This window comes from Ixodes scapularis, unplaced genomic scaffold (assembly GCF_016920785.2).
Source record: "Ixodes scapularis isolate PalLabHiFi unplaced genomic scaffold, ASM1692078v2 PGA_scaffold6__148_contigs__length_123643588, whole genome shotgun sequence".
NCBI lineage: Eukaryota > Metazoa > Arthropoda > Arachnida > Ixodida > Ixodidae > Ixodes > Ixodes scapularis.
This window is the reverse complement of record NW_024609881.1, coordinates 72,564,410-72,587,548: the sequence shown is the minus strand read 5'-3', so window position 1 is coordinate 72,587,548 and position 23,139 is coordinate 72,564,410. Positions and strand designations below refer to the sequence as shown.

The window sequence follows — 23,139 nt, the reverse complement described above, 5'->3', positions numbered from 1 at the left end:
CAGAAAAATGACTACCATCATTTTAAGCACCAAGATGTATATGAAGCGTAGCTTATTTAGTGGCTCTAGTTTAGCGCGATCGCACAGACACAGAAAGAGAACGAACTGCTTGATTTTGCGCTCTTGGCGCTGCTTCAGTGACTTCATCAGCCGGTAGCGTTGGCTGCGCTCCGAACTAAGGTAAAGCAAAGCAAATATTCATATCTTAGGGTTTCGCAAAATAAAAAAAAAGAAATTGCGGGTTCATTTTGATTAACTGAAGATCTTTTGACGTGCAACCGAAATCTCAGATTGGCCTCCGTCGGATTGCGGCCGCCTCGGCCGATATTTAAACCCGATAAATATTAATTCATGCGCCAGCGCGTTGGCTCAGAGACACTGAGGCGATTTAATGTTTTGTGTTTTGTTTTAATATTAGTACCACTATAAAGCCACCGAGGTCGTTTTGAGACATTGAGACATTATGTATCGTTATGTATTTTGAGACATTGAGACCTATTGAGACATTAAAGTATCGTTGAAAGACAGCTCTTTATTTTGATAGTATTTTTATAATCGTAAGATATATAGAAAGAAAGTTATAAGCCGTCAAAGAAGCACCAAAACGTCACGCACGGTGGCGTTGCCCCTTAAGTGTAGACACCCCAGCTGGAATCGTTTTGGGCTTTCGCTTGCATATCCGAGGTTCTTGGAGGGTGTGTATCTCTACATCGCACCCACGACTCTTGGGCGGTTTGCACCAGTTTGCAACCCTGCCATTTTCACCTGTTTTCAGGACCCAGTACGCACACTCTGAAACAAAACAATAGGCCTTACACTTGTCTGCGCTCTTTCGCAAACTTTGCAACGTCCATATCAATTTGCACAATACTCCACCGAAAGGAAAGTTGAAATTTTTAAAAATTAGGCGCAAAAAAGGAAAATTAGGACGTTTTTAGACATTTTTTACAAAAGAGTATTATCCGATATTGTAGAACCTAGCAATCTGCTCAAGTTTTTAAATAAAACTCTATTTCGCGTAAAAACAAAATTCACGAAACCAAAACTGACGTTTTGTTTTGACGTCAAAAAGCGTCTCCTGAACAGGACCAGACGTCAACTATGAACCGTAGGTTGAGGTAGTAATTAGCGATCACAAGCGCGATGACGTGGTGAGCTGTAGCGGCACTTTATGAAAGTGGCCCATACACATAGTACCGTTTGAGAACGTTGTGTACCCTAGTTATACCCTAGTTATAGGGACACGCCCTTAACGGCGGTTAAGCTTCACCGCCGTTGCCACATTATATTTTCAGAGAGCTATTTAAGAATAAGTTAAAAAGCTCGAGGTACACCTAAGCACTTCTTATGAGTTGTGAATACGAAAGCATGCAAGGCCGCTCGTCCGCTTCCTTTTTCGTCTGCCGCGTACCTTTCGTCGCCGGTCAGCGCGCATGCTCCCCTGGGCACGCTGACCTTGGACGCTCCAGGTTAACGGCGCGGTGATGGACACGCCGCGCCATGGGGTGAGCGGTGGTGGAAAGGGACAAGCGCAGCGGCCCCCGTTGACGCGCGCCAGCCAATGATACCGAAGGCGAAATCCATCACCTTTACTTTTTTTCTTTAGGATCGGGGAAACTAGGTGCCGTTTTCGCGCTTCAAACTGATGACGTCAGCTTGCTCCACAGGACAGTTAATGCTTTTGCATTAATAGTGCGTGTGCACAGCTGACTGCTTTCGGGGACCTGCTTCACTAAGGACTCGAGCAGAATATCACTGTCTGCCAATGCTCCAAAATCGCTCCTGCATGCATCTTTCATCTAAATGTTCTGCGTCTAAGAGCAGGTCGCGTCTTCCCATCCTCAAGTATGAACATGGCCAAATCTGCTTGCAATATTATTAGGAGCTCTCAGCATGGTGCACAAACGGCATATCATTACGTTGTAACAGAAGAGACTTGCTTGGTAATGACGGCGCTCGGTAATGTCCGCGCGGAGTTGCTGGGAGAGGAGGATGTTTTAAGGAAAAAATCGTGTCTTTTTAAAATAACGCATTTCACTTTCCAAAAAGTGAAAGTCGTTTACCACTCCCTGTAACGCCGAATTGGAGCGCAGCTCTTGAGGAGGAGGAGGTCACGGGGGTCACGTGACACCCCAGGTCACGTGACCCCCGGGTCACGTGACCAAAAGTTTTCCGCTAGATTTAGCGAGGAAATTTTTTCCGCTAGATTTAGCGGGGAAAGTTTTCCGCTAGATTTAGCGGGGAAATTTTTTCCGCTAGATTTAGCGGGAAAATTTTTTCCGCTAGATTTAGCGGGGAAATTTTTCCGCTAGATTTAGCGGGAAAATTTTTTCCGCTAGATTTAGCGGGGAAAGTTTTCCGCTAGATTTAGCAGGGAAATTTTTTCCGCCACATTTAGCGGGGAAATTTTTTCCGCTAGGATTTGGCGGGGAAAGTTTTCCGCTAGATTTAGCGGGAAAATTTTTCCGCTACATTTGACGGGGAAATCTTTCCGCTAGATTTAGCGGGGAAATTTTTTCCGCTAGATTTAGCGGGGAAATTTTTTCCGCTAGATTTAGCGGGGAAAGTTTTCCGCCAGATTTAGCGGGAAAATTGTTTGCGCTAGATTTGACGGGGAAATTTTTCCGCTAGATTTAGCGGGAAAATTTTTTCCGCTAGATTTAGCGGGGAAATTTTTTCCGCTAGATTTAGCGGGGAAATTTACCCATAATGCACCGCGCGGTTACGCCGACGGCGACGCCGACGGCGACGCCGACGGCGACGGCGACGGCGACGGCGACGGCGACGGCGACGCCGCTCAAGCCGGGAACGGGCCCCTAAGAGCTGCGCTCTAAAAAGTGAAAGCCGTTTACAACTCCCTGTAACACCGAATTAGAGCGCTGCTCTTGAGGAGGAGGAGGAGGGAAGGGTACTGGGGAAGGGGTGAAGTGACCTGGGGGGGTCACGTGACGATGCCGATGATGTCATCAGTGACGTCACTGATGACGTCATCAGTGACGATGACGATGCGGACTCCGATGACGTCATCAGCGATGATGACGATGACGATGCGGACGCCGGTGACGTCACCAGTGACGTCACTGATTACGTCATCAGTGATGGTGACGATGACGATGCGGATGCCGGTGACGTCATCAGTGACTCATTGATGACGGCATCAGTGATGATGACGATGACGATGCGGATGCCGGTGACGTCATCAGTGACGTCACTGATGACGTCATCAGTGATGATGACGATGACGATGCGGATGCCGGTGACGTCATCAGTGACGTCACTGATGACGTCATCAGTGATGATGACGATGCGGATGCCGGTGACGTCATCAGTGACGATGACGTCATCGGGGAGGTCACGTGACCTCGGCGGGGGGGGGTCACGTGACCCTGGGGGGTGGTCACGTGACCTCGGGGGTGTCACGTGACCGGGGGGGTCACGTGACCTCGGGGGGGGGGGGACACGTGACTTTGGGTGTCACGTGACCTTGGGGGTCACGCGTGACCCTGGGGGAGGGCTCACGTGACCTCTGGGGGTCACGTGACCTTGGAGGTCACGTGACCTTGGGATGGCCTTGGGGGGTCGCGTGACCTTGGGGTGACCTTGGTTACGCCGACGGCGACGCCAACGGCGACGCCGACGCCAACGCTCCTCAAGCCGCGAACGGGCCCCTAAGAGCTGCGCTCTAAAAGAAAGTCAAAGCCGTTTACAACTCCCTGTAATGCCGAATTAAAGCGCAGCTCTTGAGGAGGAATGAGTAGGGAAGGGTACTGAGGGGTGGAGGAGGAGGGAAGGGTATTGAGGGGAGGGTAGACCCCTCCTCCTCCTCATCCTCCCCTCATTCTCGATTATGCTCCGGGGGGGGGTCACGTGACCTTGGGGGTCATGTGACATTGAGGTGGCCTTGGGAGGTCACGTTTCCTTGGGGGGGTCACGTGACCTCGCGGTAACGCCGACGGCGACACCGCTCAAGCCGGAAACGGGCCCCTAAGAGCTGCACTCTAAAAACCACAAAGCTTTCAAGAGCCGCGGGGGGGGGGGGGATTTTTTTGTATAGAGCAGTAAACGAAGGCTCGGACTACTTTGAATCTATCCGAGTAAAAAGCAGTCCAACTGTACGTAAGGTGGCAGTAGCACAAGACTAATAAACCGCACCCTGTCTTTCGCTTAAAGGCCGACGTACAACCTCGGTTTTCTGGAGGAAAGATAATCCTGGTAGCTCTCCCCTCTCCTAATCTGCGAGGAAAGCCAAGTTGGGGCAAGCTTAAACGTGGAGAGGATATAGAAAAGGAGGGGGCGGGCAAAAGTGGAAAGCGCGAAGTGTCTTCCACTTTTGAAAGAAGAGCCCTGGTCTAGGCTCTTCTTTTTCGCTCTTCATTCTTTCCGGACAGTCCGATATTCGAACGATAGTAGTTGCACTGCCGTATTCAAAATGTTAGGAAATATAAATTTAAATTCACCTGTTTGTATGAATTAGCGGTTTAAAGAACAAACCTGATAAATCGTTAGTTGATTCCTTACCGCCGTATTCAGAAACCTCACTCAAACTACACTCAAACTGAAAGGCCCCTTCACTTCCTCGAGGAAGGCGCGAGGGCCGGCGCTGGCCAATCGCGACGGCGGATCCGTCCTCGCGATTGGCCAGCGCCGGCCCTCGCGCCTTCCTCGAGGAAGTGAAGGGGCCCTTCAGTTTGAGTGTAGTTTGAGTGAGGTTTCTGAATTCGGCGATTAGTTTGCGATAGCAGGTTTGTATATTATGTACACCGACAAAGACCACCCCACCGCCTAATGACCCAAGGGCCGACTGTCGTCGCGTCGCTGCCATCAGCTCGGAAGGTGGAACCACATGGGTCTCGACCCGGGACGTTCGGTCGTTCCCTTTTGGACGTCCTTGGGTGTCTTTGTGAGATTCGAGTGTCTACGAAGAACGTCGAGACGGTGCATAAGAGGATTCGTAAAAGTCACCGGCGAGATGGCGGTGACTTTGGCCGGAATGGCCAGAATCGAAAGACTATCTAAAAATAGCGGCGAGGTCATTGCTCATGTTTGCGATTTAGGTGAGGTAAGGCAAAGCGAAAACCTCCTGCACCATTCGTTGCTGACTAACGCGCCCGATATTGCAGCTACAACGACATATTACTTTTAAAGCGAGCGGCGCTCAATCACCGGGGCACCGCCACGTTTCCCCGCATCCCTATACCGAGCCAGTCACGTCATTTCAAAATCCCTCTCCTAGGTACTGCGGCTAACTTTAGCCGCGCTTACCGCTTGGCGCAAACGGGCCCAGGTCGTTTTCATTGTACCTTCAAAGCGGTTAAAAAGTCGAGCGGACAAAAGTCGGCAAAAACACAGCTGCGGTGCTTCGAATCAACAGTACCCCTTGTGTGCAGGATCAATAGACCAAAGCCTATTGTTCTGTACGCAAAGGGTTTTCTTTTTGGTAGTTTTGTTTGTTTTTCTCTGTCTTAATTGGTCAAACGTAGAGCCGCATTCAAGCTCTGTCAAGCGCGCGCGAGGCTAACTACAGGCAGTGTTGTAGGCGTTAGCGAAAAAAAGTGACGAAATACATTACTCGCTACTTGCAAAATAAAGAAAAGAGTTACAGACATACGCTACCTCAAAATAAATGAAACGCGTTACCGTGACCAATAAATGTAACGCACGTGACTTTTGCGGGTTTTTTTAAACATAAATTGACGGTAACAGCGTTTTTTTTTTTCGACAGCTTTTTTGACACTGAGACAAAGGGCGAGGGTGTGGGGTTTTTCCTAAAACGGGTCTTTTTTGCGCGGGGAAAAGACTGGTAAAGTTTTGAAGGCAGGTGGAATGAGTGCAATAATAATTACTTAGCGCCTATAACAAAAATATAGAAACACGAAAATATTTGTGTATTCTTTTCACGCCTTGGGAAGATGTTACAAGTTACGTAACTACGTTGCCTGTTACAAATAATTAACTTATGTACGTTACCGGTACTGTTTTGGAAAAGTAACGAGTAGATTACTACGTTACATAAAAACCTAACGCGCTACCCTTTTCGGTCCCCTTTTCTGACACCTACAATTCAAGGTGCGTTTGAACATTCAACACATGGTAGAATAACTTCAGATAAATATATCCCGTACATTTCACTGTTTCTTGTCTTCTACGGTAATTCACGTAGACTCCACAGTTGATAGTTGCAGAATTAGTTTAGAGGCCCAGCTAACTAACGGAAAAGATTTTCTTTGGCACAGACGCATTCAAAATGTCTGCGCAACGCTGAAATTTACAGAATTCTAGGCAATTACAACTTAATGAAGAAAGCTTGAGATTAGTTGGAATATTTGGCTCGACATTACCTGCTAATCTTACTGAGTTGTAATGTGATGTGACCGATAAAAAACCACAAAATAGAATAAAACACTTACTTCCTAATCTGTCTTTTGGTTTCTCTAAAATGCTACAAGAAGAATTCGTGCTCAGAACCTTATATTTCACCTTCCTGTCCTTGAACTCTGAAAAAGAGAAATGTATTTCGGGAAACAAGGTTAGAACAGCTCTTGCTGATTGGATTTTTGTTTGTTTCTGGTGTTTTACTGGTTTAAAAAGACAGATGAATTCTTTGCAAATAGTATTATGTCTGAGATCTACAATAACATACACAGGGTACGCGTGCCCCTTCCAAATTAATGGGTGTCATATGGTACCAGTGATTTTGATCTACTTGACCTCTGATATTCGTAATGCTCTTCTGGTGCAACGTTAAGATTGTTATTGCACTGTGAGCCGACTATTCAAATAATGCTTTAATCGTGGTTAATTTTTAACCGGTTAATCGGTAAGATATTAACAAATCAACAGAGGGTAAAAATTAAACGCTTTCACCAAACAAACGTGGACGGGTACACCTGTGAGCAGGAAAAACGTTGGGAGAAATTCTTACTTAAAGTAACCTGTAGGAGCGAGATTTGTAACTCCAGACGATGTGCAGAAAGCAACACTTGTCGCGGCCATTTTAACGCCGTGCGAGTGTTTATTAAGCGCCGCAGAGACTATACGCGCGAAAGTGGTTCCTATCCACAATGGTGGCAGTGTGTCTGACGTAAGCACCTATCGGCCCATTTCGCTTCTTAGTACATGTTCGAAGCTGCTTGAACATATCGTATTTAAACATTTAATGGATTATCTCGAAGATTATGAATTATTGTTCCGGAAGGGACTTTCCACCACAACCCAACTTATCGAAACCATACATGACCTTTCTTATGCGATTAATTGTCGCGGTCAAACTGACGTAGTGTTTTTGGACTTCGCGAAAGCGTTTGATAAAGTGTCGCACTCTAAGGTATTACTGAAAATTGACGTCATTTTTAAAAATTCAGCCGTCACACAGTGGTTTTCATCGTATCTTTCCTCTAGAGAACAGTTTGTAGAAGTTAAAGGACACAAGTCTAGCCTTTCACCTGTATCTTCAGGGGTTCCCCAGGGGAGTGTTTTGGGTCCCCTTTTGTTTTTAATATTCATAAATGATCTGCATAAAGTCATAACAGTTCCAATCAGACTATTTGCAGATGACTGTGTGATATACCATAAAATAGAAACTCCAGATGACCAGGACGAACTAAATCGTAATCTACAAAAAATTCAACAATGGTGTGATAATTGGCAGATGGTGTTAAATCTTGAAAAATCGGTCTTCATGTCAGTACCTAGAAAAAAATATTTTAGCATACAACTATCACATTGACGGTGTCGGACTTAAAAGAGTAAAATAGCATAAGTACCTAGGTTAGTATTTACACCAGACCTACGTTGGAATACCCACATTGATAAAGTCTTTCTTAAGGCCAACAAAGCACCATGGTGCCTCAGGCGAAACCTTACTAGTGCAACTCCGGAAATAAGAAGCCTGACTTATACAGCTCTGGTAAGACCGATTATTGAGTACGCGAAAATTGTATGGGATCCACATACTGTAGCAAATTGCCATAAATTGGAAAAACTTCAGCGACTTACTTCCAGGTTCATCTTTAACAAATTCGGCCAAGCATTTTCTCCTACAAAACTATGTGAACTCGCAAATCTCCCAACTTTCGAATCGAGGACCAAGTACGAAAGATTGCAATTCCTTTTCCAAATTATACATAACTTTTTAAAGATCAACAAATCGGATTACTTTGAAATCAGCACGAACGAATCCTCAAGGCCTCGCCGTAGCATGTTCATTCGTAATCCATCTGTACGAAATGATTGTTTTAACTTCAGTTTTTTCCCTAGAACCATCAAAGAGTGGAATATGCTGCCCGATTCTGCTGTCTCGTCAACATCCCTGAATGCCTTTTTAGAAAGTATACATAATATTTTCGAATGTGACAGTCGTGAAAAGCCGTAATCGTACAAATACGGACCAAGTTTCTGCTTTCTTGTGAAATGTTAATACCTATGCTGCTTTCAGTTTTGTAACTTTTTCTTGTGCGCGTTTAAGCGTATGAAGCGGTCTTGTGCAATCCATTGTCTTGTTTAATTACTCTTTGTATAGTGGTTACTTTCATCTTTTATTTTTGTATACCCACTCCTGTAATAGCCCAATGGGCTGGCAGTATCAATAAATGAATGAATGAATGAATGAAAAATGAAAGGAGGTCACTCGCGCCGGAAAATATCAACGAACCCCTTTGCATCATGCAGCTGAAGTGAGAATCTGTGAGTGTGAATGTTTTTAACTGTTCTTAACTACACGTCGAGCTTGATTCATAATCAAAATTGCATATTGCGCCGTTTAAAACATTACCAGCAAAGGCAAAAAAAATTTAATTTTGACGTTCTAAAAATATTTTGCATGAAAACGAACGAGATCAATAAATCGATTCATTTATCGATTAAATGGTGATGATGAGGCATTCGAAGCACGGATCTCGCGGTGACTCCCGTTCAAATCTGTTAGCAGACTGTATTTTGTACGATGTATAAGCAGTGTGACTCCGGCTTAAAGTTGCATTACGGGCACGCGGTATTTGATTGGTCGGAGAAACTGGCAGCATTCACCGTTGTTTGTGTCATAACTTATGGACAAGAGTACTTTAACTGTGCACTTTCTGCAAGCATTCGACACGACTGCTTCCTGAGCGTTCGTAGCAGATTTTCTTGCAATCAGTTCCCGTCAAATGCTCAATGCTAGAAACAATGACTAATACATGACACAAGGCAGTGTTGGTTGCGGTGTTCAAAAATACATTTTGCCTTATATGGGCAGCGACAAATTGTTGTATATGCGCCTTCCGTACTTTTGGAGTCCACATAAAAAGTTCACTGCTTTGACAATGAAAAAAGTCGGAAATTACTTTTTGCAGACATCGTATGCCTTGTACAAAAGGGCCAGGGGGGGGGGGGGGTTATTGCACAAGCGGTAAGATAAAGCTCCATAAAAGATATGAGGTAATTCATATATCACGTTCTTATATAGGCCTATGGCCAGAGTAAAGAACTGCCTGAAGGGGAAGAAAATGCATTCGAAACTGAACTGGGAAAGTTAAAGTGAAAGATGTTTTACCTTTTGAAGTCACATTAGGGAACGTAAACTCTAAGGTGTCTTCGCATTCACTTTTCACGGATAGTAAATGGATTGCCCTGTAAAAAATCAAGCAACAGTCCGTTAAGTTATTGTCACGGTTCATTTAGGGTCGAAGCTTAAATGTTAGCTTACGTTCTATTCTCTTCATCTCTGTAGGTCAAAAAGATGCTGGCGGTAAACAGGTTCGCCTCTGTCTTCCACAGCATCCGCAAACATGTGGTCGGTTTTCCAACCAGCCAAGTTACATTGGAAGATCTGCGGTCTTTCCGAAAAGTATCTTTGTCGTTGAGAGTCTTCAACAACTGGAATGGCAAAAATTAGAGGCAGTTACGTGCGATTTATTATTATTCTACATGAATACAATTGGTCTTTCTTGATGTTTTGCTATAGCGGTGGTACATGTTCACAAATATAAGTTGTAAAAATGAAATGTGATCCTCCTAGAAATACGAAAAAAAGCAGACAGCGTCAAGGTAAATGTCTATATTACGAAAGCGCGCCTTGAAAGGGTTACGTTTTTCTCCATTGTAGAGTGTAGGAACTTCGAAACAGTGTAATCCTACACGGTTGCCTCACTCCGTCGACCTTCGTCACGCAGTAGTAAGAAAATTAAAATGGTTGCGAAACTTCACTGCATACACAGCGGTAAGTGTTATAGAACAAATACACCGACCTTTTCATACCGTAAACCAAAATAGTATTTTAGATTACGGATATATTCTTAGTATTTATATTCGATATGATATTCAGTGCACTCTAGAGACGGAAATTTAATCGCAATTGCGCATGTGCCGCGTTTTCGCGTGGCTAAAAGGAAAGCAGGCGGAAAGGCAGAGAGACGATCAACGCTCTCGAAAACTTCCTCGCAGCTCTTATCGCAAACGCGATCCATAGACCATTTGATTTCGATCCAGCTGTTGGAGACTCTCCGTAATACCGCATTTTCACGAGTAATGTTTGCACTTGTTATGAACAAGGCCCTTGCGTCTACTTTCCTGCATAGCACGCTTCCAGCCAATCATCGCGTTCTGCATAAAAACGCAACGAATTACAAGGTCGACAACACGATTTTCGTAAAAATGCGATCTGAGCAGATAACGATTTCGCATGAAGACGTTATATCCGTCCCGTAAATCGCTGCCATCTTTCCGTCGGTCGCGGTGATTAGCTTTCTCCGTGCTCCGCGGCAAAGCAGACCCACTGTACTTGTTGATAAGAAGGACCACTTATTACTCGAGCAAATACGGTACAGGCTTTCTAGTCATATATATCAACAGCTGCCACAATTTGTCGGGTCCTGCGCCAATCAGACACCTTTATTTTAGCGGATTGCCGCCGTAGATACTAAAATATTTATGCACAAAATACATCATCCTCGGTCACCTCTGTACAAACGCAAACCTCGGTACGCGAAGAAACCGATTCGTACGGTCGCTTCAAATGAGCAAGAATTTCGTTGACTCACGCGATGGAGGCCAGGCCGAAGCAAGCATCGGCGGAGCGATACAATCGTTTGTGCGACTACAGTACCTTGAACGAGTCTTTAGGGAGTTGTCGTAGACCGCGTTTCCCCCTCCGCTAAGCAATCCGCAGCAAAGAAGCCGCTGCTGGGCATGCGCGCCGATAGCCTTGACTGTAGAGATCCGGGTATCCTAGCGGGCTGCGGAGGGCGTTGCGCAGCGGTGAAAACGATCTACGAAAATTCTCTTTTGACTGGTGCGCTTTTTAGAGTCCTATGCCGCCCACACAGCAAACGTGGTCCCAAAGGTGCAAGGAATGGCGTCACAGAAGCTGGCCTGTAATGTTTTTTTTTTTTTTTTTTATCGCGATCCTGGTGTTTGCTGCTAGAAGTACTGGTAGGAGGAGGAGGAAATAAAATATACGATCGAATGCGAGATTCACTGCCGTTGCGGGATACCAACTCAATAAAGGGGTCCTGCAACTACGTTTTGACTGTCATTCAATTTGCATCGAACTTGAACGGACTGAACGTAGTAACTTAGTGAAACTTTTCTTTTCTCAAAATTCGCTTTATTTTATAAGTTATAGGCAGATTAGAATTACAAAAACAAGCAAAAAATAACATCTCTCATGACGTCCCTGGTCCTGGCCGTGAACTAGAGGAGGGGTAGTGAGCTCAGCGAGCGCTCACGGCTGCCGCACTCCGTGTCGACGGCTCGAGAGAGCGCCACTAAAGCATGTGCTGGATAGGCTGGATCATAACCTCCTCTGTACTGATAAAGCCTGGCAGTTCGATGACGGAGCCATAGAGTGCCCGGTCGCAGATTTGAAGCGCGAGGATCTGGTAGCACAGAGCATTTCTCTGGGAGTCTGGTATTCAGCGCACAGCTTCTGCAGCGGCGAGGACCCGAAACATGGGTTTCAAACCCGACGAGAAAAGAAGTGGTAGACCGAGGAACACGAGAAGCACGAGCGGACATTCCATCGCTCGTGACAAGTGTGTTTCGGCGTCTTGCCGTAGCGGGGCGCCCGTTACGTGACTACCGTCTGCCGCTCGACCTTTTCACTTTCGGCGGCAGCGTCTCGTGTCGATCTGCCATGCTTTGTCAGTATAGAAGAAGCTATGATTGGATGAAGAGGGCGGCCAGGGCGGCTTGCATTCCATTTGCTGCGCGATTAAACACTACTTCGGCATGCCACATCATTGGCCACAAACGACCGCAAACACGGGGTAAAGATCAGTTCAGAACGGGAGCCACTTCGCGCTGTCAGACCGCCAAACGACAAAACCGCAAGCCGATTCCTGCTCACCGAAGGCCCTCGGAACGCTCGGAACCGGTCGGATCCTACAGCTCAAACGACCGGAGCGCCGCTGCGTACGTCCGGGACCTTTGTATGCTTGCCGCTTCATAGCAATTGCGTGGCGCGCGTGGGCGCCTTATCCCACTGCCCTTTTCTAGTATGCGCCGCCTTTTCCATCACTTATTTGGCGGTGTGTATGACCACGGGTCATTTCTTGTTTCCGTACTTCAGAAACAGCATTTGTTTTTGTTTTTTATCTAAAACGATACACGAAAACTACTTTCGACAAAAAAAAAAATTCAGCCTTTCCACTCTGGTGAAGAAGGAAGAGCAGCGGAGCTGTCTGACGCCGTCAATCATAAATGGCGGTAGCTGTCCAGAGGGTTGTGTCGAGATTTATTTGTCCACGGGCAATAAACTGGGGAAACTAGCCCTTAACAGCGCCGCTATAAAAAAAACAAAAAAACTCAAGCCTTCGAAGTGTCGGTTCGCTTATGGCGAGCTGAAATTCTTGAGCCACGTCGTGAGTGCTCAGGGTGTAAGCCTTGATCCTGCAAGGACATCCGCTGTCGCCGAATTCCCGAAGCCATTGGACAAGAATGCCGTCCGAAGATTCCTTGGGCTCTGCGCCTACTACAGACGTTTCGCGCGTGACTTCGCACGGATCTCTGCACCGCTGACGCATCTGACGAGGGACGACGTGCAGTTCCAGTGGGGAGAGGAGAAAGAACAAGCGTTCAACGAACTCAAGCGAAGGCTGCAGTCGCCCCCTATCCTCGGACGTTTTGATCAGTCGGCGGAGGCAGAAATACACATGGACGCCAGCAATACCGGTCTCGGTACGGTACTCGTTCAACGACAAGAAGGGCCCGACATAGTAATCGCTTACGCAAGCCGGTCGCTGTCTAAGGCAGAATAAGATTATTCAACGACCGACAAAGAATGTCTTGCTGTCGTCTGGGCGATAACCGAGTTCCGTCCGTACTTGTGCGGGATCCTGTTCCGCGTGGTTACAGACCACCACGCCCTCTGCTGGCTTGCAAACTTCAAGGACCCGTCAGGACGCCTCGTTCGCTGGAGTCTTCGACTGCGAGAATCCGACGTAACCATTGTGCACAAGTCTGGCCGCAAGCATAATGACGCCGACTGCTTGTGTAGGGCCCCAGTCGAATCTCCTTCCGACAGCACCGACGACGGCGATGACGCCCGTTTCCTCGGAGCAGATACAGATACCGACATGGGAGCACTTCAACGAGACGACCCGAAACTTCGCGCCGTGATCGACTACCTCGAAGGTCAAGGAAGTTCAGTTCCGCGAGTCTTGGCCCGAGACCTGCAAAGCTTCGTTCTGCTGCAAGGCGTGCTCTTCAAGAAGAACTTCGGACCAGCAACCCTGCGTGGCTGCTGGTTGTGCCTGCCAGCCTGCAAGAAATCTTTCATGCATTCCACGACGACCCGACGGCTGGATAGCTACAGCAGGACGCTCGCCCAGATTTGTGACAATTACTACTGGCCGAGACTCCCGAAAACCGTCCATCTTTACACTCGGTCGTGCCATGAGTGCCAACGACGTAAGCCTCCGACCAAAGCCAGCAGAACTCCTGCACCCGATATCTGCCCCGACTACGCCCTTCCAGCAGGTCGGAATGGATTTGCGTGGGCCGTTCCCAACATCGACGCAAGGAAACCGGTGGATTATCGTCGCGACTGATTATACGCCGAGACGAAAGCCCTTCCATCGGGAACAGCAATGGAAGTCGCCAAGTTTTTCGTCAAGTCCATTCTCCTTCGACACGGCGCACCTGAAGTGCTGATCACAGATCGAGGGTTATCTTTCCTGGAACAGCTGACTCAAGAGGTACTTCGGCTCAGTCACACCAGCCATCGACGAACCACCGCCTATCACCCGCAGACCAACGGACTAACAGAGCGGCTGAACAAGACCGTCGCCGACATGGTTTCTATGTACGTCGACGTAGAGCGCAAGACGTGGGACGAGGTGCAGCCGTACGTTACATTTGCGTACAACACAGCGGTACAAGAAACCACAGGAATGACGCTGTCACAGGTTCGGATGTTAAAGATCCCATTTAAAGAAACAAATTTGGAATATGACTTGGACCGCTGTCCAGGCGTTAGGACCACACCTTGGTGATAGACTTCCTTAGAGGCGGGAGGAATTGAGATCAAAGCATGCCGAAGTTTCGAACAGTGTTTTATATAAAATAATTCAAAAGTAAGGGAAAGGCGCACAGAACGTGCGCCTTTCCCCCCGCGCACCCCACCCCGCGCCCCTTGGTTTGTTCCACTACCCTCGCGCGCCCGGGATCCCGTCTTTTTTTTCTCTTCCTCCGATCTCGCACGAAAAAAAAAAAGAAAATCCTAAGCCCGCGCTCCTGTCCTCGGCGCTCGCGCACCCCACTCACAAACACGGAAACGGACAACACCATAACCATTGAAGGACAAAATTAGTTATTGAATTCTGTGACACTACCCCTTATTTCAAAAAATATTCACGCAGCAATATTAAAAAAAAGAACATCACAAAATTTAATGCCCACTATCTCTTCACGTTTTACCACTGCTATTCCTCAAGAACGTCCTGAAACGATGCAATCAGTAACAGTAATTCACCCAACCATTCAAAATATATTCAGTCCCATCTGCGTTGCTTACGGCAGGTTAACAGGTTCTTACTGTACCTTATTTTATTTCTAGTGTAATTCTACAATCGACTGAGGTAGTCTGCCCCGGGAACGCGACAGAACAGCACGCGACAAAACAGCACGCGACAAAACAGCACGGTCAAAACAGCACGCGTCAAAACAGCACAGCGTCAAAACAGCACGGCGACAAAACAGCATGCGTCAAAATAGCACGCGACAAAACAGCACAGCGTCAAAACGGCACAGCGACAGAAGAGCACGCGCCAAAACAGCACGGCGTCAAAACAGCAGAGCACGCATGTAAAAAGGCTGCAATAGGTAGCGTTTTACGAAAACAAAACAGAACATAAAGAAAAAGGGTTGGACATTGCATGGCATTATTTAATAGCTAGTGGAGAACCATTAAAAAAAATTTACGCTGGCGGCAACGGGACCGCGCTGAAGTCAGTGTCCCGAGTGCTGCTGCTCTTGTGTGATTGCTAAAAACAAATAAAGTTAGCAGTAGTTACTACTACTTAACTATGCTAATGTCTGAAAAGATTAGGTAGTTTGAGGGGATACCTTCGCATCGATGTTGGCTGCGTTGTCTGGTCTTTTTTGAAGTATCAGGGAAAGAGGAAAAAATATTGGGAAAAAGATACCCATAGGGTTAAAGTTATGAACTGCCTGGTTTGTGGCGGTCCGGTGAGGTTCCGTAGTACTCGCCGTTTCGTAATTACCGCCTAAGCGTAAAACGTCCCCTTGGCCCCCGCCCCCCCCCCCCCCCCCCCCCCCCCTTCAAAAAAAGAAGCTGGAGAATCGCCGATTACAGATGCATTGATAGAACCGGTAAGATATGATGACTTTAATGTGGAGCGTATTCAAGGAGTACCATGGGCACCGATTCTGCGTGGTTCATTCGCCGTGAATAAAATCTCATGGAAACACGCCGCTGGAGTTTGCAGGCGAGAAGTTGCACGTTTGAGTTAAATTCACAGATTATTGCCGACGAAGGCCTTAATCGAGTGGAAACCGGTGAGGCAGTAACATGCCGCAGCCTCAATGCTGTGCCTTACACTGCAGCATGGGTTGAACACACCTTTGCCGCACACGCTTTCTTTTTTTAACAACTAACGACAGTACATTGCCGTGCGATTGAATTGTTTATTGTCGACGATATCACCAGCTAACTTGCGCGTAAAAATGAGCAAAACTGTTCGAAAACATTGCGGTGGCTTAGCTCGACTATGCCAGGATATGCGCAGCGTGAGCTTATGCGCACAAAATGAGAGGTGCTATCAAGCGGCTCCGGTGCAGCGTCAGATTTTCCTACTGCGCAACGGAGGCGCACAGCAGAGCACGCGGTGACGCCAGTCCGTCTGCCGCGGCGGTGACGTCACTCCTCTGGAATGCACAGACCGGCGAGGCGGGCGCGGCGGCGGCGTCGGCTCCGGCGTGCCAGCTGTGCACCATGTGACGTCACTGCTCCTCGCGCATGCGCAGCATGGAGCACGGCTTGCTAGGCGAGCCACGCGAAACTGCTCAACCTCGGCCAGTGTAGCTCACGCTGCAAAATATCCAGAATACGCACCAGGGGGGGTTCGGTACTGCCCAGGGAACCGTCATGCGCCCATCGAGTATACTCCCCAGTCCGAAGTTGCTTCCAAAAGAACAGATTCGAAAAATTGGCCGTCGACGAGGTGGCTTCGACGAATTGGCCTAGAACCTCAGTTCCTTTACAGTGCCTTATTTGAGACGTGCATTTTTTAACTTCAAATGCTATATTTAGGGTTCAGCGTTTTCGGGTTAGCCGGAATATAACAGGTAAAAGTACGCCGAATTCATTTTTCCAAATTCGGTCGTACCTAAAAAAGTTCAGTATTTTCTTGGGTGTTTGGAGTGGTGTGTGTGGGGGGGGGGGGGGGGGTGAGACTCTTAACTAGAGTTTCGTGTTTTCGGATAAATTCGATAAACACCCGCCGGTAAAAGTTCCGTCTATTCGGATTTATCTGATAAACTCTGAATTTCGATGTGTCAATCCCCTCCCCCCCCCCCACCCCCCCACACACACACACATATATTTTACAAATAATGGTTTAATCAGCGCGTAGAGTAAATGGTCCTGGGAAAATGCCACCCCACATATCTTTCGAATTTCGGCCAGGAGAGCAGGTCATTGTACTATCGGGTCAAAAAGTCACTGTTTATGTTTCCGGTTTGGGTCATACTATTTGCGCCTGAGAGGAAGGAGAGGTTGTGTTTGTATAACCGTGAAAGCTATGGACCATAGAAATTATATAAAGTGGGGAAGAAGACAGTTGAAACTTCTCTATTTCATCCTTTTCCACTCTACCTCTTGCGGCCGCGCGGTAGGTTGATGGAATATCATGGAATGAATACAGGCTTCCCAGCGACTACCTCCAGTAGGTTATTGATTTTAAGGTATCGACATTTATCGAAATAACACTTGTGTGCCACTCTTGTTCTAGGAGAAATTAGTATTGCCAGTAGTAATGGCACCAACGCCAAATCCAACTGAAGAAAATATTAATTGTTACAATCGCGTTTTTTTTTTCTTTTTTGTCCAGCATACGTTTACATTTGGATATTATTTGTTTATTTTTAATAAGAAACACTGCGAAAATGAGCTCAGAATTTCGGAGACTTCAGAATCAAACAAAAATAAACTCCGATAAACTCTTAATTTTCCGCAAAAAAGTAAACTCAGAAAGACACCCTCTGAACTTGACGAAAACAAAACTCCGAAAACGGAACCCTACTCATTACTGACCATATCACCACTCCCTCTCGCAGTTTTCAGCTTGTCTGCGAGATCGGTTCAACTTTCAACAAAAGCTCACGGGGCGCGGGGGTCTTCAGGACGAAATCTGGGTGTTTCAGCTGATAGGGATTTGTGCCAAATTCTTTGTTAAAAGAAGAGAGTTTAATTGTGAAATCAAACAACGGAAATCGTGAGCGTCCGTAAATTCCGCGCATTGTTTAACACCCCTATCTTCCGTCTACTAGAGGAAGGCATAAATACGAGTGTTTTATTGTCATTTCTGTCATCGGCGGGGGAAAACGCACCGAGTACAATGCTTGCTAATTTCTCCATTTTGATATTTGCCTCTCCGACCGAAGCGGCACTGAAGCTCATGCTCGTCCTGTGTACAAATACGAGCACACGACGATAATGTCAGATCACGATAAGGCCCCAGTGCGTCTTACAGCACAGGTCGCGTCGGCTGCCAAAGATGGCAAAAAATAAGAAGACCAGTATCTGGTACTCAATAGACATTTTACACAAACGCTTTTAATTATTGCATTTTCGTTAGTATACTGGTTTTCGTCAATAAACATAATGTAACCGAGAAGAGTATGAGTCTACAAATATTCACTGAAATAAACCGAAAACTTTTGTTTGGAATAAAAACCAAAACAAAGTGCGCGGAATTTCAAATAATACAAACCAAAAACGCCGAACCCTAGCTATATTGTGATGTCATGTTTTGACGCTGCGCTGTTTTGTTGCTGTGCTGTTTTGACGCTGTGCTGTTTTGTCGCGTGCTATTTTGACGCGTGCTGTTTTGACACCGTGCTGTTTTGACACGTGCTCTTCTGCCGCTGTGCCGTTTTGACGCTGTGCTGTTTTGTCGCGTGCTATTTTGACGCGTGCTGTTTTGTCGCCGTGCTGTTTTGACGCTGTGCTGTTTTGACGCGTGCTGTTTTGACCGTGCTGTTTTGTCGCGTGCTGTTATGTCGTGTGCTGTTCTGTCATGGTGCCGTCTGCCCCAACATTTTCGTTGCCCTTAAAGTGGCGTACGCGGAAATCGTACTCTTGGAGCTGAAGGCTCCAACGCATCACGCGAGCGTTAGAATGTCGGGTAGGGTTAATATACATCAGAGGCTGGTGATCCGTTTCCAGCACGAAGGGTCTCCCATATAGGTAGGTGTGGAATTTCCGTATTCCCCAAATCAACGCTAGCCCTTCCTTTTCAACGGTTGCGTAAGCTAGTTCCCACTGCAGGAGCTTCCGGTTCGCGTACGCGATCGGATGTAGGACCCCACTGTGCTCCTGGAGCTGGACGGCCCCAACGTTGCGGTCTGAAGCATCCGTCCTGAGCACGAAGGGCGTTTGGATGTCCGGCAGTCTAAGGATCGGCGTACTTGTCAGCCGGCGCTTCAGCTCGCGGAAAGCGTCCTCGTGTTCTTGCTTCCAGTCTACTCGGTTGCTGCCCCTCTTCCGAGTGAGGCTGGTCAAGGGAGCCGACACGCCAGCATAATTGGCAATAAACTCCCGGTAATACCCCGCTAGCCCTAAGAAGGAGGGCACCTGCCGCTTCGTCTCTGGACGTTGAGCCGCTTGGATCTTCTCGACGAGTTCAACGAGTGGCGTCAGTTCGCCTTTAACGACCCGGTGTCCCAGGAAAGTTATCTCCTCTCTTCCGATTTCACACTTCGGGGGTCACACAGTTAACCCCACTGCCTTGATTCTCTGCAAGACTTCTCTGAGCGTCGCCAGGTGCTGCTCCCAGGTTTCGCCCGTCACCAAGACATCGTTATAGTAGTAGAGAACTCCGGGAATCTGTCCTAAAAGTCTTCTCATGAGCTTCGTAAAAATCGCGGGCGCGGTCTTCACCCGAACCGTAAGAACCGGAACTGGTACAGTCCTGTGTCTGTCGAGAAAGCGGTCTTCGCCTTTGATTCCTCGGAGAGCGGGATCTGCCAATACCCTTTAGTGATGTCCAACTTCGACAAATATCGTTTTGTTCCCACCTCAGAGAACAAGGTGTCCACCCGAGGAATAGGTTCGGCGTCAGCAGTGAGCGCATCGTTTAGTGCCCGAAAATCAATGCACAGTCGATGGGTTCAGTCGGTCTGTTTACGACGAGGATGGAGGAGTTATACGCGGAGTCAGACCGTTCGATAATTCTCATCTTCAACATCTTTCTCACCTCGTCCTTCACGACCTGGCGCACAGAGTGCGGAAGCGGTTATTGCTTGGTGTGGACCGGCCTGGTGGACGAGGGCTCTAGCCGGCACTCCACCAGATCCGTACGTCCAGGAACGTCCGAGAACACCGCGTCAAACTCGTTGACCAGACTTTGAGCTTGTCGTTTTTGTTGTGTCGTCAGATCGTCAGCTATTGTCACGTCCCGGCTGTCTTCCGACCTTTCAAGGCTCAACATCGGTAGCTTGTCCTCCCCCCTTCTCCGTCGGTGGTTGTAGCAGCACACTGGGGCTCATCTGTATCTGGGGCCTTGGCCTCCCTTTCTTCGTATCTTTTGAGCATATTCACATGAAATATCTTTGTTGCGTGCCCCAGGTCCACAGCATACTCGGCTTCGCCTTTCTTTGGAGTCACTGGGTAGGGCCCTCGCCACTGCATAAGTAACATATTCTTGTCCGTGGGGAGGAGATTCAGTACTCTTTCACCCACGCTCAGTTCTCGATTACGGGCCTTCTGGTCGTAGTATCGCTTGTACCGAGCGCCCGATTTCTCTAGTGTTTCATGGGCCACCCGAGAGGTAGCCTCCAGTCGGTTCCTAAGCTCAAACACGTACTCGTAGGTGGTACGAACGTCTGGCTCCAGAGCCTCCTTCGTCCACAGTTCTCTCAGAACTGAGAGCGGTAACCGCACGCGGCGTCCATAAAGCAGTTCGAACGTGGAAAAACCCAGACTCGCTTGCGGTACTTCTCTGTACGCGAAAAGCAGAGGTGCGAGGTACCGGTCCCAGTCTTGAGGCTTCTCTTGACACATGCGTCGTAACATCATCTTGATGGTGCCGTTAAACTTCTCCACCAAACCATTCCCCATGTGGTGGTATGGCGTAATGTGAAGTTGCGTCATGGAGAGGAGGCGGCTCGCCTCCTTCATTACCTCGGAAGTAAAGTTCGTTCCACGGTCACTCACGATCTCTTTTGGAACACCGGTACGGGTAAACATGCCGACAAGACCCTCGGCCACACGTTCTGTGGTTGTGTCCGGTAGTGCCACAGCGTCAGGATAACGGGGGGCATAGTCCACCATGGTCAGAATGTACCATATGCCGCTCGATGTCGCTGGTGCGATGGGTCCCACGATGTCCACCGCGACCCGTTGAAAAGGGGTATCGATCAATGGCATTTTCCCGAGGGTTGCCTTCATCACCTTCCCTTTTGGGGTCGTCCGCTGGTACTTGCCACAGGATCTGACAAATCGTTTGACGTCCGCCTGGAGTCCGGGCCAGTAAAACTCGCTGACGATACGCAGTGCGGTTTTCTCTGCCCCTTGGCGTCCAGCCAAAATGCCGTCATGAGCCATATGAAGCACTCCGTCCCGTAAGTTCCTAGGGACCACCAACTGGTAGAATTCCCGCTCTGATGTCCGAAAAACTCGGTGCGCCAGTCCCCGGTGCATGACAAACTCTTCTGTGTCCTCCGAGTTTCTGCAGTTGGCTGGCTATCTTTCCGACACGGTCGAAGAGCCCCTTTAGACTGCTGTCTTCTTTTTGTAGTGTCGCAAATTCCTCGGGCTTCGCAGGTGCACCTTGAATTATAAGCACTCTCAGCGGGGTGGCGTTCTTTGCCGCCTGTCTCTGGGACCTTGTTTCCATGGCTGCGGTGGCACGAACCTCTACATTTTGCTTCTCATCGTGAAGCAAACCCACTTCAGTTTTCTCCGGTCTATTCCAGCCAGCTTCCGATGCGCTGGGAGCGCGCACGTTAGGGAGGTTACCCAAAATCGGGTCATATAAAGGGTTCTTCATACACTTAGCCACGACGTTCCCACTGTAGGAAGGAGTCTCAGCATGCACCCTGGCCTCAGGCAAGACCCTCGCAGTCCCGTCCACCAAGTACACGAGACTCGACGTTCCGGTCAGTTTATCGTCTGGTACGAGGCTTCGGCGGACTACGACAGTGTTGCAGCCTGTGTCACGCAACACAGTGACAGCTTGTCCGTGTATTTTTCCGGCAGCTACAGCCATGTCCCCCATCAGGCGAGAAGTCCCGGACACTGCGTTGACCACTGGCACCTTGGCACCGTCCCTTAGCTCGACATAGCCACCTTTCACACGACCGGATACTGCGTCCAGCTCCTCGCTGCTTGCTTGAACACAGGAAACTTGCGATCCTCCGTCCCGGTTCCAACATAGACTGGACGTGTGACCGAACTTTCCGCAATTTCGACAGGTCCCAGCTTGGCTGCTCGGTTTCTGACCGCTTTTGCACTGCGCCGCTAGGTGTCCACTTCTGCTGCAAAGAAAACATTTCCTAACAAGTTTACTGGCCTTATACTGTTGACCGTTCGATGTCGGTCGAGATCCACTTGCCGCAGAGTCTGGTGTAGCCTCCTCTCTCCTGGCCGGCTCCTGTTCTTGGGCCTCCAGATAGCGGTCTGCAAGGTCAGCCATTTCGCCTAGCTGTTTGCTCTTTCTTTCTCTTAAACAAAACGACATTTTTGACGGAATGCTCCGAACGAACTGCTCCGTGAGCAGCGAATTCCGTAACGTGGCAAAACCCTTCGCCGTCCCGGACAGGTCGACCCAACGGTCAAACAGGTTGGACAACCTCGCCGCATATTGTGTACCGGTTTCCCCTTTTTCCGGCTTAGCAGTTCTAAACTTGTCTCGGAAGCCGTCCGCAGTTAACCGATACCTCTGCAGGCGCGCTTTCTTTACGTTATCGTATTCGACAGAATCCTCCGGGGTTAGCCTAGAAAAGACTCCAAGTGTCTCCCCTGCCAAGCATACGCTAAGCGCAGTGGCCCAGTGTTCGCGGGGCCACATCTGCCCGCTCGCTAGTCTTTCAAAGCGCGTCAGGTAGGCATCAAGGTCGTCCTTCTTCTCGTCGAAGGTGGGCAGCCAACGATGAGGACTCTTCCATAGCGTTGCCCCGGTCCCGTCTTCGGCGGAACTAGTGGTAACAGGGATCGGCGACGCGTTCTGTAATTCTTGCAGCCTGATCCTCAGCTCTAGGGTTCGGTGCTCCGCTTCGACACTCCTCTCTTGCTCCTGCGCTCTCGCGGCTCTCGTATTCTCCTTCTCTTGGTCCACCCATTTCTTCAAGGCGGAACCCTTGAGACCGAGTTCTTTTCCGCAAGCCATTAGCTCGTGGAGCTCCATGGCTGAAGTCGCGCGGACCCTTTGCTGGATAGTCTGACTCTAGAACCTCTCCTCTGCTCCCGATCGGTAAGCCGGG

General features: G+C 48.3%; 1 protein-coding gene across 1 annotated transcript in view; it reads right to left on the bottom strand.

The window, feature by feature from the left end:
- Positions 1–607: 607 nt before the first annotated feature.
- The window catches only part of LOC115317780, a 32,185-nt gene continuing 9,653 nt past the window's right edge, over positions 608–23,139 (bottom strand). Inside the window, exons 2-5 of the mRNA XM_040215556.1 lie at positions 9,683–9,852; positions 9,530–9,606; positions 6,408–6,494; positions 608–792 (exon numbers count right to left, since the gene is read on the bottom strand). Of these exons, the coding sequence (XP_040071490.1) occupies positions 608–792; positions 6,408–6,494; positions 9,530–9,606; positions 9,683–9,852 (519 nt within the window). The remainder of the gene's footprint in view (positions 793–6,407; positions 6,495–9,529; positions 9,607–9,682; positions 9,853–23,139) is intronic.